General features: G+C 43.6%; 2 protein-coding genes across 4 annotated transcripts in view; one reads left to right on the top strand and one right to left on the bottom strand.

Annotated features, from left to right (window-relative positions):
- The window catches only part of rnft1 (ring finger protein, transmembrane 1), a 35,924-nt gene extending 24,053 nt beyond the window's left edge, over positions 1 to 11,871 (bottom strand). Inside the window, exons 1-2 of one of the 2 annotated variants that reach the window (XM_072242903.1) lie at positions 11,754 to 11,871; positions 8,491 to 8,978 (exon numbers count right to left, since the gene is read on the bottom strand). In XM_072242903.1, coding sequence (XP_072099004.1) covers positions 8,491 to 8,978; positions 11,754 to 11,779 — 514 coding nt within the window. In that variant the 5' untranslated portion in view covers positions 11,780 to 11,871. The other variant, XM_072242904.1, reaches the window with a different exon arrangement.
- A 194-nt stretch (positions 11,872 to 12,065) lies between these two features.
- The window catches only part of LOC140187630 (uncharacterized), a 70,325-nt gene continuing 63,429 nt past the window's right edge, over positions 12,066 to 18,961 (top strand). Inside the window, exons 1-2 of one of the 2 annotated variants that reach the window (XM_072243150.1) lie at positions 12,066 to 12,083; positions 15,643 to 15,799. In XM_072243150.1, the coding sequence (XP_072099251.1) occupies positions 15,677 to 15,799 (123 nt within the window). In that variant the 5' untranslated portion in view covers positions 12,066 to 12,083; positions 15,643 to 15,676. Of the gene's footprint in view, positions 12,084 to 13,330; positions 13,411 to 15,642; positions 15,800 to 18,961 lie in introns of those variants that run through there. The other variant, XM_072243149.1, reaches the window with a different exon arrangement.

Genomic DNA, 18,961 nt, shown 5'->3' with positions numbered 1-18,961 from the left:
AAGTATAATTTTTTTTGTGTTATTTATTTAATTGGGTTCTCTTCATCTATTTTTAGGACTTGTGTGAAGATCTGATCACATTTTAAGTCATATTTATGCAGAAATAGAGAAAAGCAACAGGGTTCACAAACTTTCTAGCACCACTGTATGGAGATGAATGGCCGAAACCCTTCTTCGGGACCCAGTGGCCACTTTATGAGGCACCCCTGTACCTAATAAAGTGGCCACTGAGTGTACGGTAGTGGCTTTCTACTGCTGTAACCCATCCAATTCATGGTTTGACGTGTTGTTCATTCAGAGATGCTCTTTGCACACCACTGTTCCAACATGTGGTTATTTGAGTTCCTGTCAGCCTGAACCTGACTGGCCATTCTCGCTGACCTCTCTCATGAACAAGGCGTTTTCACCTACACAACTCCTACTCACTGTGTCTTTTGTTTTTCGCCCCATTCTCTGTACATTCTAGAGACTGTTGTGTGTGAAAATCCCACGAGATCCTCAGTTTCTGGGATCACTCCGTCTGGCACCAACAACCATTCCACAGTCAAAGTCACTTAGATCACACTTCTTCCCCATTCTGATGTTTGGTCTGAACAACAACTGAATCTCTTGATGACGTCTGCATGCTTTTAAGCACTGTGTTGCTACCACATGATTGGCTGATTAGATATTTGCATTAACAAGCTGGTGTACAGGTACCAAATGAAGTGGCCACCGAGTATACGTATTTATAATAAAGCACTGCCCTGTGTAGCACAGGTGGATATATGCGACACTATTCAAGGCAAATACTTCCAAGTGACCTGTCCAATATTTATTTTTCATATCAACAACCTTAATCAGTCCTGCTGAGTTCCAGCAGCATTTTCTGCCTTTGCTCTGGTCATCAAACTGTTATGTTCATACATAGGGGCCAAAAAAACGTGCTTCTACAACTGAAAGACTCATTAACTACAAGTTAAAATGGTAGCCCCGAGAACATAGCGGTTTTATGCTTAATACAAAAATATATAGAATGCTGTGAGCAGCCAGCCAACTGATATAAATTGCACTTTCTACTAAATACGCCCAGTCCTGGCTGTCAATAACTGATGGTTACAAACAATCAAACTCAAGCAGTTAAAGTCACCAAGCAGGGAGATCCTCAAGGGTGGCTTGGACTTGGATGCCACAACCAGCAGGATTTCACAGCGCCACCCATTTTAATTCGACTTCCCACTCCCATTCCGACATGTCAGCCCATGGCTTCCTCTACCACAACAGTAAGGCCACACTCAGGTAGGAACTACATCTCATATTCTGTCTGGATAGCCTCCCACCTGACGGCATGAACATTGATTTCTCTAGCTTCTGGTAATTTCTCCCCCTCCTCCTTACCTTTCTTTTCTACTTCCCCATTCTGTTTCACACTTACCACTTCTTTCCTCCTCACCTGCCTATCACCTCCTTCTGATGTCTCCCCCCCACCCTTTCCCTTTCTCCCACATCCACCCTTTTCTCCTATCAGATTCCTTCTTCTTTAGTCCTTTACCTTTTCTACCCATCACCTCCCAGCTTCTTACTTCATCCCTTCTCCTTCACCCGGTTTCACCTAGAACCTGCCAGCCCGCACTCCTTCCCCTCTGCCTAACTTCTAAATCCTTTTCCAGTCTCAGCCCGAAATGTCGGCTGTTTATTCCCCTCCATAGCTGCTGCCTGATCTATTGAATTCACCCAGCATTTTGTGTATGGCATTGCACTCGTCAAGTTCGTGATAATACTATACAGAATGAATTCCTGGAGTGCAAATAGGATAGTTTTCTTGACTAATAGACCAGTTCTCTAGCGGTGGGACCAATTAGGGAATAGATCCTCTTAGATTCAGTATTGTCTAATGAGAAGGGATTAATTAGCAGTTGTGTTGTTCAAATCCTCTTGGGAAAGAGCAACCATAATGAGGGAATTCTTCATTTGGACAGAAAGTGACAGCGAGGATTCTGAAATAGATGGCATAGACAGTCACAGTATTTTTCACTGTGTAGCAGGATCTAACACTAGACAATATAGGTTTACGGCGAGGGGAAACATTTAAAGGGATTCTGAGAAGTAAGTTTGTCCCCTACACAACGAGCTGCCAAAAGAAGTGGTACAGGTGCATTCAATTCGAAGTTTTAAAAGACGTTTGGACATGTTCATACAGAGAAAGTGGTTAGGAAGATACAAGCCAAATGAAGGTTAAAAAGGAGCAACTTAGATAGGCGCCTTGGCCAACATGGACACTTCGGGCTAAAGGGCCTACTTCTGTGTTGCATAAGAACCTAAGAACTAGGAGCAGGAGACAACTATCTGACCAATCGAGTCTGCTCTTCCACTCAATAAGATCATGGCTGATCTAGCCATGGACTCAGCTCTACCTACCTGCCTTTTCCCAGTAACCCTTAATTCCCCTGCTAAAGCAAAAAAAAAACCTCTTCAATTGTCTTAAATTTATTTAATAAGGTGGCCCCTACCGCTTCCCTGAGCAGAGAACAACACTTTGACCAGGACTCTGAATATAAGGGTTCTGGTCATGGAGATTGCCGGATACAGCCCAGTCCATCACGAATGAGGCCTCCCCAACATCGAGCACGTTTAAAAGGAAAGCTGCCTAAAGAAAGCAGTGTCCATCACAATGACCCCCACCACCCAGGCCATGCTTTCTTCTCGCTGCCACCATTGGCAAGAAGCCACAGCAACTTCAGGTCCCACAACACCAGGTTCAGGAACAGTTATGACCCTTCAACCATCAGGTTCCTGAACCAGAGTGGATAACTTCACTCGAGGTTACACTTAAGGTTAACCTTCAGGTTGAGTCGGTGATGAAGAAGGCGAATGCAATGCTGGCATTCATTTCTAGAGGAATAGAGTATAGCAGCAAGGATGTGATGTTGAGGCTCTATAAGGTGCTGATGAGACCTCACTTGGAGTACTGTGGGCAGTTTTGGTCTCCTTATTTAAGAAAGGATGTGCTGGTGTTGGAGACGGTACAGAGAAGATTCACGGGAATGAGAGGGTTAACATATGAGGAACGTTTGTCTGCTCTTGGACTGTATTCCTTGGAGTTTAGAAGAATGAGGGGAGACCTCATAGAAACATTTCGAATGTTGAAAGGCATGGACAGACTGGATGTGGCAAAGTTGTTTCCCATGATGGGGGAGTCTAGTACGAGAGGGCATGACTTAAGGATTGAAGGGCGCCCATTCAGAACAGAAACGCCAAGAAATTTTTTTAGCCAGAGAGTGGTGAATCTATGGAATTTGTTGCCACGGGCAGCAGTGGAGGCCAAGTCATTGGGTGTATTTAAGGCAGAGATTGATAGGTATCTGAGTAGCCAGGGCATCAAAGGTTATGGTGAGAAGGCGGGAGAGTGGGACTAAATGGGAGAATGGATCAGCTCATGATAAAATGGTGGAGCAGACTCGATGGGCTGAATGGCCAACTTCTACTCCTTTGTCTTATGGACACTGGACTGATTCTGCAACACGTAGAGTTATTTTCAAGGCCTCTACAACTCACGTTCTCAGTATTTTTACATAGAACATAGAAATCTATAGCAGATTACAGGCCCTTCAGCCCACAATGTTGTGCTGACTATGTAACCTCTAGAAACTGCCTAGAATTTCCCTCCAGCATAGCTCTCTACTTTTCCAAGCTCCATGTACCTACCTAAGAGTCTCTTGAAAGAACCTATTGTATCCGTCTCCACCACCCATCACTTTGTGTGAAAAACTTAACCTCTGACATCCCCCTTGTACCTACTTGTAAGCACCTTAAAACTATGCCCCCTTGTGTTAGCCATTTCAGCCCTGGGAAAAAGCCTCTGGCTATCCACATGATCAGTGCCTCTCATCACTCGCATCAAGTTACACACCTCTGTCAGGTCACCTCGCATCATCCGTCGCTCCAAAGAGAAAAGGCCAAGCTCACTCAACCTATTCTCATAAGGCATGCTCCCCAGTCCAGGCAACATCCTTGTAAATCTTCTCAGAACCCTTTCTATGGTTTCCACATCCTTCCTGTAGTGAGGCAACCAGAACCGAGCACAGTACTCCAAGTGGGGTCTGACCAAGGTCCTATATAGCTGTAACATTACCTCTCAGCTCCTAAACTCAATCTCACGACTGATGAAGGCCAATGAACCATATGCCGTCTTAACCACAGAGTCAACTTGCACAGCAGCTTTGACTGTCCTATGGACTCGGGCCACAAGATCCCTCCAACCCTCCACACTGCCAAGAGTCTTTCCATTAATACTACATTCTGCCATCATATTTGACCTATCAAAATGAAACACCTCACACTTACCTGGGTTGAACGCCATCTGCCACTTCTCAGCCCAGTTTTGCATCCTATTGATGTCCCGCTGTAACCTCTGACAGCCCTCCACACTACCCACAACACCCCCAGCCTTTGTGTCATTAGCAAATTTACTAACCCATCCTTCCAGTTCCTCATCCAGGTCATTTATAAAAATCAGGAAGAGAAGGTGTCCAGAACAGATCCCTGAGGCACACCACTGGTCACCAACCTCCATGCAGAATATGAACCATCTATAACCACTCTTTGCCTTCTGTGGGCAAGCCAGTTCTGGATCTACAAAGCAACGTTCCCTTGGATCCCATGCCTCCTTACTTTCTCAATAAGCCTCGCATGGGGTACCTTATCAAATGCCTTGCTGAAATCCATATACACTATATCTACTGCTCTACCTGCATCAATGTGTTTAGTCACATCCTCAAAAAATTCAATCAGGCTCATAAGACACAACCTCCCTTTGACAAGGCCATGCTGACTACTCCTAATCATATTATGCCTCTCCAAATATTCATAAATCCTGCCTCTTAGGATCTTCTCCATCAATTTACCAACCACTGAAGTAAGATCTCACTGGTCTATAATTTCCAGGGCTATCTCTACTCCCTTTCTTGAATAAGGGAAAAACATCTGCGACCCTCCAATCCTCTGGAACCTCTCCCGTCCCCATTGATGGTGCAAAGATCATTGCCAGTGGCTCAGCAATCTCCTCCCTCGCCTCCCACAGTAGCCTGGGGTACATCTTGTCCGGTCCCGGCAACTTATCCAACTTGATGCTTGATGAATCCTCCAGTTTCATACACACTTTTCCACTGTCACACTTGATAAGACTCACGTCTTATCCTCCTGCTCGTCACATAAGGTTTTCCTTAATCCTGGCCGCCAAGGCCTTCTCATGGCCCCTTCTTCCTTAAGCTCTTTCCTGCTAGCCTTATAAACTTCCAGATCTCTATCATTACCTAGTGTTTTGAACCTTTAGTAAGCTCTTCTTTTCTTCTTGACTAGATTTACAACAGCCTTTGTTCACCACGGTTCCTGTACCCTACCATCCTTTCCCTGTCTCATTGGGACGAATCTATGCAGAGCTCCATGCAAATATTCCCTGAACATTTGCCACATTTCTTCCGTACATTTCCCTGAGAACAACTGTTCCCAATTTATGCTTCCAAGTTCCTGCCTCATATTTCCCCTTACTCCAATTAAACACTTTCATAACTTGTCTGTTTCTATCCCTCTTCAATGCTGTGGTAAAGAAGATGAATTGTGATCACTATCTCCAAATGCTCTCCCACTGAGAGACCTGACACCTGACCAGGTTCATTTTCCAATTCCAGATCAAGTACAGCTTCTCTTCTTGTAGGCTTATCTACATATCGTGTCAAGAAACCTTCCTGAACACAACTAACAAACTCCACCCCATCTAAACCTCTCGCTCTGGGGAGATGCCAATTGATATTTGGGAAATTAAAATCCCCCACCACGACAATCCTGGTATTATTACATTTTTCCAGAATCCATCTCCCTATCTGCTCCTCTATGTCCCTGTTACTATTGGGTGGTCTATAAAAACACCCAATAGAGTTATTGACCCTTTCCTGTTGCTAACTTCCAGCCACAGAGACTCAGTAGACAATCCCTCCATGACATCCACCTTTTCTGCAGTTGTGACACTGACAGTGCCACATCCCCACCTCTTTTGCCTCCCTTCCTGTCTCAGCTGGCACTGGCACTCTAAGTAACCATTCCTGTCCCTGAGCCATCCAAGTCTCTGTAATAGCCACAACATCATAGCTCCAAGTGCTGATCCACGCTCTAAGCTCATCCGCTTTGTTCATAATACTCCTTGCATTAAAATAGACACATCTCAAACCATCAGTGTGAGTGTATCCCTTCTCTATCACCTGCCTATCCTCCCTCTCGCACTGTCTCCAAGCTTTCTCTATTTGTGAGCCAACCGCTCTTCCCCAGTCTGTTCAGTTCTGTTCCCAACCCCCAACAATTCTAGTTTAAACTCTCCCCAAAAGCCCTAGCAAACCTCCCCGCCAGAATATTGGTCCCCCGGGATTCAAGTGCAACCCGTCCTTTTTATACAGGTCACACCTGCCCCAAAAGAGGTCCCAATGACCCAGAAATCTCAATCCCTGCCCCCTGCTCCAAAGGGACAACATTTGCAACCCAATTTCCCCCGGGATCAATAAAGTATGACTATGACTTTGACCCTCCAGTACTTCTTGCATCCCTAGCTCAGCAATCTACTCCCTCGCTTCCCACAAGCTCAGGGTATGTCTCATTCAGTCCTGGCAACTTATCTATCAATACTTTTCAAAAGCTCCATCACCTCCTCTTTCTTAATGTCTCTATACTCCAGCATTTCAGTCTGCTGCAAGTCATCCCCACAATTGCCAAGGTGCTTTTCCCTGGTGAACACTGAAGGAAAGTACTCATTAAGTACCTCCGCTACCTCCTCCAACTCCATGCACACATTTTCACTATCGCACCTGATTGGTCCTTTGTCACACGGCTGATCCTCTTGCTCTTCACATACTTGTAGAATACCTTGGGGTTTTCCTTAATCCTGCTGCCAAGACCTTCTCATGACCCCTTCAAGCTCTCCTAATTTCATTCTTAAGCTCCTTCCTGGAAACCTTGTAATTTTCTAGAACTCCATTAGTTCCTAGACCCTTGAATCTTTCATAAACTTTTCTTTTCTTCTAAACTAGATTTTTCACATCCTTTGTACACCATGGTTCTTTTACCCTACCATCCTTTTCCTGCCTCAATGGAACACCCCTGAACATTTGCTACATTTCTGCTGTGCATTTCCCCGAGAACATCTGCTCCCAATTTCTCCTCCCAAGTTCCTGCCTAATTGCATATTTCCCCCTACCCCAATTAAATGTTTTCCCAAATTGTCTGCTCCTATCCCTCTCCAGCACTATGGTAAAGGAGATAGAGTTGCGATCACTTGTTTGCAACATCTGCCTTCTTCTGCACACCGGTTATATGTCAGCCTTTATGTAGTTTTCCATAAATTCTACTGTTTTTTTCTGTACATGCCTACAAGAAAATGAATCTCACGGAAGTATATGGTGAGATATACCTACTGTGATATTAAATTTACTTTGACTTTGGATACAAATATAGTATGAGGGAAGAGTTGTGCAAGACGGAGTGAGGAATATTCGATTAGCAAATAGCAAAACATTTAAAGCAAGCACGGATGAACTCAAGTGGTTATGCAAGGCTGGCTTGTAACTGAACACTAATAAACTTCTACAGATATACCGTTGAAAATATCTTGACTGGGTGCATCACAATCTGGTATGACAATTTAATGCACAAAACTGCAAAGAGTAGTAGACTCTGCCCAATATATCTCAGCCACACCTCACCTCCTCTAATAGTAATTACAAGAGGTGCTGCCTCAAGAAGGCAAAGATCCCTGCAATCTGGGCCATGCCATCTTCTCGCAGCCACCATTAGGCAGGAGATACTGAAGCATTAAGTCCCACACCACCAGGTTTAAGAACAGCTACTTCCCTTCAACCACTGGTACTAAACTGTAGAGTTTAGTAACACCTTTTCACTGACACTAGAGAGACTGCCAGTGAAATAAGGAGGCACACTCACTGGATGCAGGCAAAGTGAAAACTGACAGGTGTTCAAACTAGAAGGGAGTCACACATCAATACAGGAAGCAGAGTTGGATAATTGGTATTGAAGACATGATGGGATCGGACACTATGTTATTGAATGACATGCAGACTCAAGGAGCCAACTGGCCAACTCCTGCCTCTTAACTTCTTATCCACCACAAACTGTTTACAGTCCTATACTCAGTGACCACTTCATTAAGTACTCTGGATCAGCAGCTGTCCTTTCCCCTCAGAGATGTTGTTCAACCTGCTGTTCCTCCAATGGAACTTTCCTCTGATAGTCTAGAAGGCTCAATTTAATCATTAGTTATAACTGTGGACATAAAAAAATTAATTAAACAAAAACTGAAACCTGTCGGAGTCCCTACAAAAATTACCACCCACCAGAGGAGATATGAGACAATATTTAGAATCTCAGGGCTGCAAAACTTTTTAAAAAATGAATGTTACATTCATTTTTTTCTAAAAAAATAGTTAAGAGCTCATGAAATATTTCTCATACCTAAAGCATGTTGAAAAATCAGTTTGGCACAAATGATGGTAATATATGGGATACTCTTCTGAAGCCAAAGAAGGATGTAGCGAAGTTCTGAGATTGAGCTTGAGCTGGCTTCCCTTTCATCCAGTTCAGATCTCTCTCCCGCAGGCCTCTCCGCCCTAGCATGAGAATGCAGGTCTGAGTGCACATGTGAATGGGAAGTTCTGGCATTCTGGGATCCCGTTCCAAGTCGCCTGCCCAGTTCTTCCGGCGCATCCATCTGAACTTCAACAAATTCCTTGGAAGGATGCGACCCGCTCTCCGGAGTCCCAACAAACAATTCAGGATGCGAAACTGCACTCTCCCCTGCTGTTCCAGTCTGTGGCTGCATGTGGGGTTGGCTGATACCAGTGTGCACAGTGACAAATTCCTTCTGCATCTCAGATCCTACTGACAGGCTGCTCTGGAACCCCGGCCTGTGCAAAGTTTCAAAGTTCTTGCTTGAGCGTCTCCTATAAAATTAAAATCAAGTCACTGATGAAATTAATGCAACAGGAAACTCGACAATTTAACTGGGGAGAGAAAAAGAACTCTGGATATGCTCACAAGATTCTGCAGATGCTAGACAAAAAAGTCATGGCCCAAAACATTGACTTTTTATTCCCCTCCATAGATGCTACCTGACTTTGAGCTCCTCCAGCATTTTGCCTGTGTTACTCTAGATAAGCTACTTCCTTTCATGTCTTTACTGCTGCCTAGAAGGCAGCTACCTGGCATCCTCCCACACTTTCAAACAGTTTCTAGGGAGCACGAATGACACTCCAGGGCATGGCTTCTCCTTTCACAGAGGGGACAAGTCATCTAATTAGTATGTCTGTCACAAGGTTGATACAAAATTAAATGTTGTATTTATTATTGTTATCCATATTCTAGTCAGACCCTAAATGGCAGAGATCTTAGGATCACTGACGTGCAGAGGGGCCTTGTGGTGCGTATCCACAGTGGCATTTAGCATGCTTGCCTTCGTAGGCCAAGGAACTGAGAGTTGGAACACGATGCTGTAGTTGACCAAAAAAAATACGTTAGTTAGACCAGATGGGGAGTATTGTGTATAATTCTGGTTGCCAACCTACAGAAAGGACACGGTAGCAATGGAAAGTACAGAAAAGATTCACTAATTATGTGTTGCCAGGAATAGGGAGCTGTAGTTATAAGGACATTTATTCTCAATGGATTTTGAGAGACTGAACTGTGACATTATAGAAGATTATAAAATAAGGGGCAAGGAGTATAGATAACGGGAGACCTTTTCTCCCAGTGTGCAGGGAATCTGTAGCAGCACCTGTGTGGAAAAAAAGGCCTGGCAATCTACTTCTGTAACTTGCCACAAAAACCCTATGGACAACCACACTATCCGTAGGTTCACCATGATTTGACGACGACTCGACAGCACTCAATAACAGCATAAGGGAATCTAGAATTAGACGGTACAGGTTTAAGGCAAGAAGGAAGGTATTTAAAAGATATCTGAGGGGTAATTCCACACCCCAACCTCCCCCACACAGGGTGGTGAATGTCTGAAAAAACTGCCAGGAGGTGGTAGAAGCAGAGGCAATTACAACACGTAGACAGATAATTAGAAGAAATGGCATAAATGGCCAGGAACCTAATGCAGAAAAATGAGACGACCTGTAGACAGGCAACATGGCTGGTATGAACAAGGTAGGCAAAAAGGGGGCATTTCTGCACTTTACAATTCTATGACTCTCCAATTATAGATGTCCTATCAAAGTAAAACTGTGCCCTCATGTACAATATTAAACCATTTAATTACTTTTAATAAAACCATAAAGCATTTTTATGCTTTGGCTCAAAACAGACAATTTTACCTCACTCAAGTGGAGTAGAAGACCAATAATTATCAAAAATAGATTAAGTGCTTGCTTCAAAATCATTTTGTTACTTATAGACGGAGGGAGCCCGCTATGGTCACTTCAATTTTCTGTGGAACAGTGTTCACCAATCAAACTAGTTCACCAGCTACACAGCATATTGTAGCTGAGTTCCTTTGTTTATTTATTATTTTATTTGGAGATATAGTTCAGAAGGAACCACATCTCCCAGCAATACCCAATTTAAACCTAACCTAATCACAGGACCAATTAACTTACTAACCAGTACGTTTTTGGACTGTGGGAAGAAATCAGAATACCCGGAGAAAACCCATGTATTTCACAGGGAGAACACACAAAATTCTTAGAAGATGCCAGCATTGAACTCAGTACTCTGACGCCCTGAGCTGCAACATTATAAAAACTGGTTTAAAGTGTTAACAGTACAGTGACTGAGGTAATAGATAGTGGGTTGATCAGGTTAACTGTCTGGAGGAAGAAATTTAAGATATATTTTGTTTTAATAGCACTTTCCAAAGGGGAGCATTTAGAAAAGGCAGTTAGCAGGATGGGTAGCTCCATAATGATTTTTCCTGTCTACTTCTTTGTCTTCACAAGTCCTGCAGTGATGGTAAACTCCAGCCAATGATTTTTTTTTCTGCCGACCTGACAGTTCACTGTAGTTTTCGTATATTGTGAGGGTATGCTACTCGAATGATTCTTGGATGAGGCAAATTTCAGGTACACAGTTACAATGGAAAACATAGTCTGGTCCCCCTTGGAGCAAAGGCAGGTGACAGAAGCTGCAACAGGATGTTCAACTTATAACAAGTTTAAATAAGTACATAAAGGCATTTCCACTTACAGATATTGAGCCAGGGCGACGAATTCAAAGAGATCGATAACAGAGTAAAGGTATTTTTGACAGGCCGAGGAACCGAGTATAAGAGATGGGACATCATGCTATAGATGTATACAACAGATTAGACCACGCTTGTAGTAGTGAGTACAGTTCACAGGTGCAGGGAAGGGGAGGAAGAAAATGAATTTTCAAACATATGAAACTGGTTATGATCTGGAGTTCACTGCCTACAGAAACACTGGAAACAAACTGGAAAGTTGCAAAGGCGGTTTTCTTCGGACTTTGAAGGAAAGTGCAAGGCTGTGAAACAGCGTGTGGGGTAGGGCGTGAAAACAAGGCTCACGGCTCTGCTTTTGCAAATTGCGGCCACGGACAGCCAGCCTCTGATATCCAAGTCTTCCGTTAAACATCTTCAACCACCACAACACCTAACCTGGATGATCCCCGAAACATAGCAAACGGAAAAAAAAAGTGTGTGCAAAGTGCCGACCGGTTGCTTCCCCCCCGCCCGAAAGATTTGTCCCCGGTAATACCTGTCATTGTGAGGCCGGAGTTTCATGCTGGAAAGAGCCCAACGCCCACTCCCCGCCTACCTCAGCCCCCAGCAGCCATTTCCTCGGCCACGGTCACAAACCCGTCTCGGAGGAAGTCAAGGGTTAAAGGTTACACCTAAAATCGCAACTATTTAAATGTACGTATTTAAAAAACACAACGAGACTCAGGATAATCAACTCATTTTAATTCCGTGGTGATAATATCGTCCTCTTTATATTTGAACTATTAAAATATTTTACTTTTAATCGAATCTGACGTAATGACGTCTGACGTCGTTTCGTTACTACAGCAACGGGAGCTGCGAGCAGGTAAACGCTGGAAATTTTATTAGATGAAAACACTTCGTTCATACGACTTCCAAAGTCTACTTTCCTGTTGTTTTTTTGGCTTAAGGTGTTAAAGTGCTGGTTTCATCGAGAGACCAGAATTTTAAAAGCTCGCTTGTGCGATCTAATAGGGAAGATTTGTATTTTTGTAGACAATTTAACGTGGTCAGGCTGTCATCAGGTACTTAAACAAGCTGTGAAGTTTTCGCTGAAGTGTGGTCGCGGTTAGAGTTTAGGAAACGCATGAAGAACCGACAAGCAATGTTATAATGAGTAGATAATCTGAGGATTGATGGAATAACATTAGCCCCAGGTCGCCTTTTGGAATCTTGTACACCTGGTAGTATTGATACAGTTTCTGGAGTTGTAATGTAGCTAACCCTCAAACCTGCAATGGAGAGCTATGCTGTATTTTTGTGGTCAGCACTGCGTAATGGAGCTTAAACCCACAACCTTCTTACTTGGAGACATCAGAGCCACTGAACCACAGCTGACAATAATTACAGCAATAAACTGAGAGAGTGTTGTGGTTTCAGAAGTTTCTGATGAAAGAACTACACGCCAGAAAATGGCATAACCTGTCATTTCACTCCTTACAGCCATTGTCTTACTTATTCTTCACAAGCCCTGATTTTCAAATTTTTATTTTTGTATTTAAATGCTTCTCCCCTCATCTTGCCCACTCTCCCTGCTTCTGCAAATTCAACATTCAAGATTGTTTAAAGTCATTTCCAGTTCACAAGTGTAAAAGAGAACAAAATAATTGTTACTCCAGATCCAGTGCAGCACAAGAAAACACAGTACTAACAAAAACACAAATATAAATACTTATATCAGATACCTTACATACGTTGAGCAACACTGGGTCCAGAAATGTGGTGGGGTGGGTTATACTTTATTGTCGCCAAACAATTGATACTAGAACGTACAATCATCACAGCGATATTTGATTTTGCGCTTCCCACTCCCTGGATTACAAATATTAAATATTAAAAATAGTAAAAAATTAGTAAATATTAAAACTTTAAATTATAAATCATAAATAGAAAATAGAAAAATGGAAAGTAAGGTAGTGCAAAAAAAACTGAGCGGCAGGTCCGGATATTTGGAGGGTACGGCCCAGATCCGGGTCAGGATCCGTTCAGCAGGCTTAACACAGTTGGAAAGAAGCTGTTCCCAAATCTGGCTGTATGAGTCTTCAAGCTCCTGAGCCTTCTCCCGGAGGGAAGAGGGACGAAAAGTGTGTTGGCTGGCTGGGTCGTGTCCTTAATTATCCTGGCAACATTGCTCCGACAGCGTGCGGTGTAAAGTGAGTCCAAGGATGGAAGATTGGTTTGTGTGATGTGCTGTGCCGTGTTCACGATCTTCTGCAGCTAGTGGGTTAGTGTGTGGAGGCGTTGATCAGCCTTGCTGCTTTGGGAATGTCACTGTTTTTGAGTCTGATAGTCTGCTGGTTCTAGGTCCCCTAGATCTTTGTGCCCTACCCTGTGTTCCTTTACTGTCATTGGCTGCCATGCCTTCAACTAATTGAGCAATGAACTCTGGAATTCTCTCCTTAAGACTGTCCACTTTGTCCACCTCATTCCAACTGTTCCTTAAAATCAGTAGACCTGTTTTCTTAGAGACAAATGAGACTGCAGATGCCGGAAATCTAGTGCAAACAAGTGTAATAAGTAACCCCAATGGAATCACATGTGAAAGACTGCTTCACATGGAACGTCTATTTAGGACTCTGAACAGTAGTGAGAATAGCACTGTAGGATCAGGTGTGCCTATGTTCTACCACCCTCCCTCCACCCCAACAACAGAGTGCTGCTACTTCTCACCTATCATCCTATGAGCCTATGCATTCAACATATTCTCCACAACCTCCATAATCTCCATGGGATCCCACTGCTAGGCACATATCTCCTTGCCTCCTAAATATGCAAATCTCTCAGCCAGGGTCAATGTCCCCTCTAATTTGTAATGACCGGTGTGCACAAAAATCTTGTGCTGTGCAATTTTTTGCCCAGTGACAGCAACACGTGTGCACTGAATTTTTAAGTAGAAGTAAATCTTCCACTTCATTAAGTCATTCTGCTTTAAATGATCTAGCAGTTCTTTAGCACCTCACGCCCTTTGCTTCTTTGGAACTTGACATATTGAATCAGTAATTTCTTCAATTAAAAACAGTATAACTACGCCAGGTCTAAAATGTACAGACAAATCATCAGAAACTCCATGTTATCAACACTCTCTGAATCAGAAACCAGAAAAGGAAATGTGATTGTGTACGATCATGAAAAATACTTAACATGCCAGTGAGGTAGAAGGTGACAACCTTTTGTGTGCAGTTTAAATTCTTCTGTGCGCTAGTAGCAAAAGATGAGTGCGTGTGCAAATGTGTGCACCTTAGGGGGAACATTGGCCAGGGTTCCTGCAATTTCTTCCCTAGACTCCCAGAGTGTTCTCGGATAAGCCTATGGTCCACCTTCATACCTTTTAAGGCGTCCATCATCTCCTTTAAAGGAATACAGACTATCCTCAAGACCTCCCTATCTATTTCAAAGTCTTCATATTTTTCTCCACAGTAAATCAATGGATAAATCTGAAGTCTCCATCTCTTTTCCCATGGTGTCAATGGAACAGTTTGTAAGTGTGTAACATAATTATGTTATGGCACCAGAAGGAAGAAAACTGTGGCAACTATGGTATACCAGTGACTCTCTGAATGGTCTCACACATAAATACTGTAATAACCAAACAATAAAAGCACATTAAATACCAGATTACTAAGTATTAGATCACTAAGTATCACAATAAATATGCTTAATACTGAAAACAATTATAATATTTAATCACTTATGAATTATTCATCTGAAGTATTATTTTCCTTTTATTCATAAATTGGTGATCCACCAAATTTTGAATTTCCTTAAGGCTGTCATAGCTGAGAGCAGTAGTGGGGATAAGCTCCCACTACCTGTTAAAAGCTCCCACTGGTGTGTGTCTCAAATAGCCTCTGACGACCGAGTCCAGCTCTTGGCCTTCACATGTGGTTTAGCTAATAAACCTGGCGGAACCATTTCTACTGACAGGAACAGGGGTAAAGGCGGGTTACTGGTGCCTTAAAACCAGTTGCTTCGGGTAGATGGCTGGCAGCTCCCCTAGAAGAAGAAAAACTCTGATCTCAAACGTCCACTGCCTTGCGGCTATACCCACTCAAGGGGAGGGCTTCCAAAGTAAACCCGGAGGAAAAATCCGGAACTGGAGTCCCTATGTTGAGTTCAATGCTGACTGGCAACTCCTGTGACACCACTGGTGCCAAACTGTATCGGTCTCTGCCGTCCATTTGAATTCGTTGGCTGCATGGAGGGGAGGGGTCTTCTAAATGGGCAACGGCTTGCTCTCCATATTGTACTGCCCATAGCTAATGTATCACATAGACAGCTGGGACACAACATTCACGGTCAACCCTGACTGACGGAGGGCTCAGTCAGGTGGCCCACCATACAGCATTCCTTAAATCACCGCTAATTTGTTCCTGTTGATATTCCAGTTCATGTCGAAATCTCAGAGGTTGTTGCTGACAGATGAGTACCTCAAGAAGCACTGAGGATCACCTGGGGACTAGCATGAATTACTGTCCTTTCAAGATGGATTGGCTGGACTCCAGCTTCCAGGAAACATTATTCCCTGGTAAACCATGGCACAAGGTGAAGACGTCACAGAATTCTTTTTCAGAATATCATTCTAGTATTTGGAGCTAATTGAAAAAGTTTCTTAGAATTTCAGAATGCATTTTATCATGTAGAATGTAAATGTAATTTAGAGCATTCAGGTCAACATTTTCATATGTTATAACATTAGCACATCTTCACTTTTCAACCTTAAGGCAAATAGTTCACAGGATTGTAACACAAATCTCAGCTAATTACAGGACAATAGCAGGAAGCCCTAAAGAGTGGCTCTTCCGCATGGAGCCCTTTGTGGTGGCTGTGCCCAGCTACAGCAGGTAATGTTACAGCTACATCAGACCCACGTGGAGTACTGTGTTCAGCTCTGGTCACCTCCTTACAGGAAGGAGGTGGATACTATGGAGAGTGCAGAGGAGATTTACAAGGATGTTGCCTGGATTGGAGAGCATGCCTTATGAGAATAGGTTGAGCGAACTTGGCCTTTTCTCCTTGGGGCGACGGAGGATGAGAGGTGACCTGATAGAGGTGTATAAGATGATGAGAGGCATTGATCTTGTGGATAGCCAGAGGCTTTTTCTCAGAGCTGAAATGGCTAATATGAGGGAGCATAGTTTTAAGGAGCTTGCAAGTAGGTACGAGGGGGATGTCAGAGGTATGTTTTTCACATGGAAAGTGGTGGGTGCGTGGAATGCATTGCTAGTGAAGGTGGTAGAGGCCGGTACAATCGGGTCTTTTAAGAGGCTCTTAGATAAGTACATGGAGCTTAGAAAAATAGAGAGCTATGCGGTATAAAATTCTAGGCAGCTTCTAGAGTAGGTTACATCAGGGATCCCCAACCCTTTTTGCACCGCGGACCAGTTTGATATTGACAATATTTTTGCGGACAGGCTGGGGGGCGGTGCTCAAGTAGGGTTGCCAAATTTCTCACTCCCAAATAAGGGACAAAAGTAGCAGTCAAATACGGCACACTTGTGATTACCCCGAGAAAGACTACCATGACCACGAAGCCTTGTGCGGACACCTGTGTGAGCATACGTGACGTGCGCATACGTGACATGTGCATGCGTGTACGTGCTGATTTTTTTCCTATAAATCGGTTTTGGCTTAATTTTCCGGATCCTGTTAAGTGAAACTACACAGTACATACATTATTTCTACCTTACCTTATATAGGCTGTGTATTTATCATATCATTCCTGTTTTTACTATATGTTAGTGTTACTTCAGTTTCAGTTTTCGTTTATTGTCATTTAGAAATGTATGCATTAAAGAATGAAACAACATCCCTCCAGAATGATATCACAAGAAAACACAGGACAAACCAAGACTAAAACTGACAAAACCACATAATTATAACATATAGTTACAACAGTGCAAAGCAATACCGTAATTTGATAAAGAGCAGAACATGGGCACAGTAAAAAAAAGTCTCAAAGTTCCGATAGACTCATCATCTCACGCAGGCGGCAGAAAGGAGAAACTCTCCCTGCCATGAACCTCTAAGCGCCGCCAACTAGCTGACACAGCACCATTGGAAGCACCCGACCGCAGCGGACTCTGAGTCCGTCCGAAAACTTCGAGCCTCTGACCAGCCTCTCCGAGCACCATCCTCTGCCGAGTGCTTTGACCCCGCCCCGGCCGCCAAGCAACAAGCAAAGCCGAGGACTCGGGGCCTTCTCCTCCGGAGATTCTGGACCACACAGTAGCAGCAGCAGCAAAGCAGGCATTTCAGAAGTTTCACTAGATGTTCCTCTGTGCTCTCACGTCCATCTCCATCAAATCAGGACAAATAACAGACATCACCACCGGAGTGGCCGCTGCGAGCTGGTTTTAGGTTTTATGTGTCATTTGATATGATTTGGTAGGTTATTTCCAAGTTCAACAGTGCGTAACAGAGAATGAGGAAAGGTGCAGCTGACTCATATCGTTTCATATCGCCAAATCATATTGTTCCCTCGCGGCCCAGTAGCATATGCTTTGCAGCCCGGTGGTTGGGGACCGCTGGGTTACATGGACGGCACAACATTGTGGGCTGAAGGGCCTATAATGTGCTGTAGATTTCTATGTTTCTATGTCTATGTAAGTTCACAGAAAGATGTGGATTTTTGAATGTGGTTGTTTGCAGCATTAAGTTGAGGACAGTACTTTGCACCAGAGGATATCTTTCACTGTGTGAATGCCTTTCCCGCAGCAGTTGATAGTTGTCTCTGTGTACACCCTGGGAACAGCCCATACAGCACACGGTACCTTGAGATCAACTGTTCAGGACAAGCCTCAACGAATACCCATGCATCTTTTCCCAGACATTCTTAGAAAAGGCCCATTGTCTAAGGAGTTGGACAACTGTCTTGTTTCTAATCTAATTGTCATGAAGGCAGCTTGCAGTGAGGTCAATATGCTCATGATTCACAAAAAAATGTGATGGAAGTGCATGAGTCACCACACACAAAAATGTGATGAAAAGGATATTATCATAGGCTGTTCCCTGGGTTATACACTGAGACAGATATCAACTGCTGCCAGAAAGCCATTAACATAGTGAAAGATAGCCTCTGGTGCAAAGTGTTGTGCTCAACTTAATACAGCACTGCAAACAACTACATTCAAACGTCCACAACTACTGTATGTGTCAAGCGACATGCTAAAGCTGAGTGCAGCTACGTATGCACCATCCTTTTGCTTGTTTTAAATGTTTTGTTGATGAGGCATAATGCTCACTGACTTTGACCATCTGCTTGCAAACCAACCCACGTAATCCATCGTCTTTTCCTGTGGGACCCTGATGACAGACAACAACCTCACTGATAGGTGATTCTTTTATCACCAACCACATCCTTTCTGATGGCAAAGGCCTCTATGCAGCTCACGTGACAGAGGACGAAGGTCCACCTTATCTCTATAGAGCCGTCTGTATTTCCTGAGGAGACTGAGGTCCTTTAACATCTGTCGGACAATGCTGAGGATGTTCTACGAGTCTGTGGTGGCCAGTGCGATCATGTTTGCTGTTGTGTGCTGGGGCAGCAGGCTGAGGGTAGCAGACACCAACAGAATCAACAAACTCATTCGTAAGGCCAGTGATGTTGTGGGGATGGAACTGGACTCTCTGACGGTGGTGTCTGAAAAGAGGATGCTGTCCAAGTTGCATGCCATCTTGGACAATGTCTCCCATCCACTACATAAC

The sequence above is a fragment of the Mobula birostris genome, chromosome 25 (genome assembly GCF_030028105.1).
Source record: "Mobula birostris isolate sMobBir1 chromosome 25, sMobBir1.hap1, whole genome shotgun sequence".
NCBI lineage: Eukaryota > Metazoa > Chordata > Chondrichthyes > Myliobatiformes > Myliobatidae > Mobula > Mobula birostris.
This window is presented reverse-complemented; position numbering and strand designations above follow the sequence as displayed.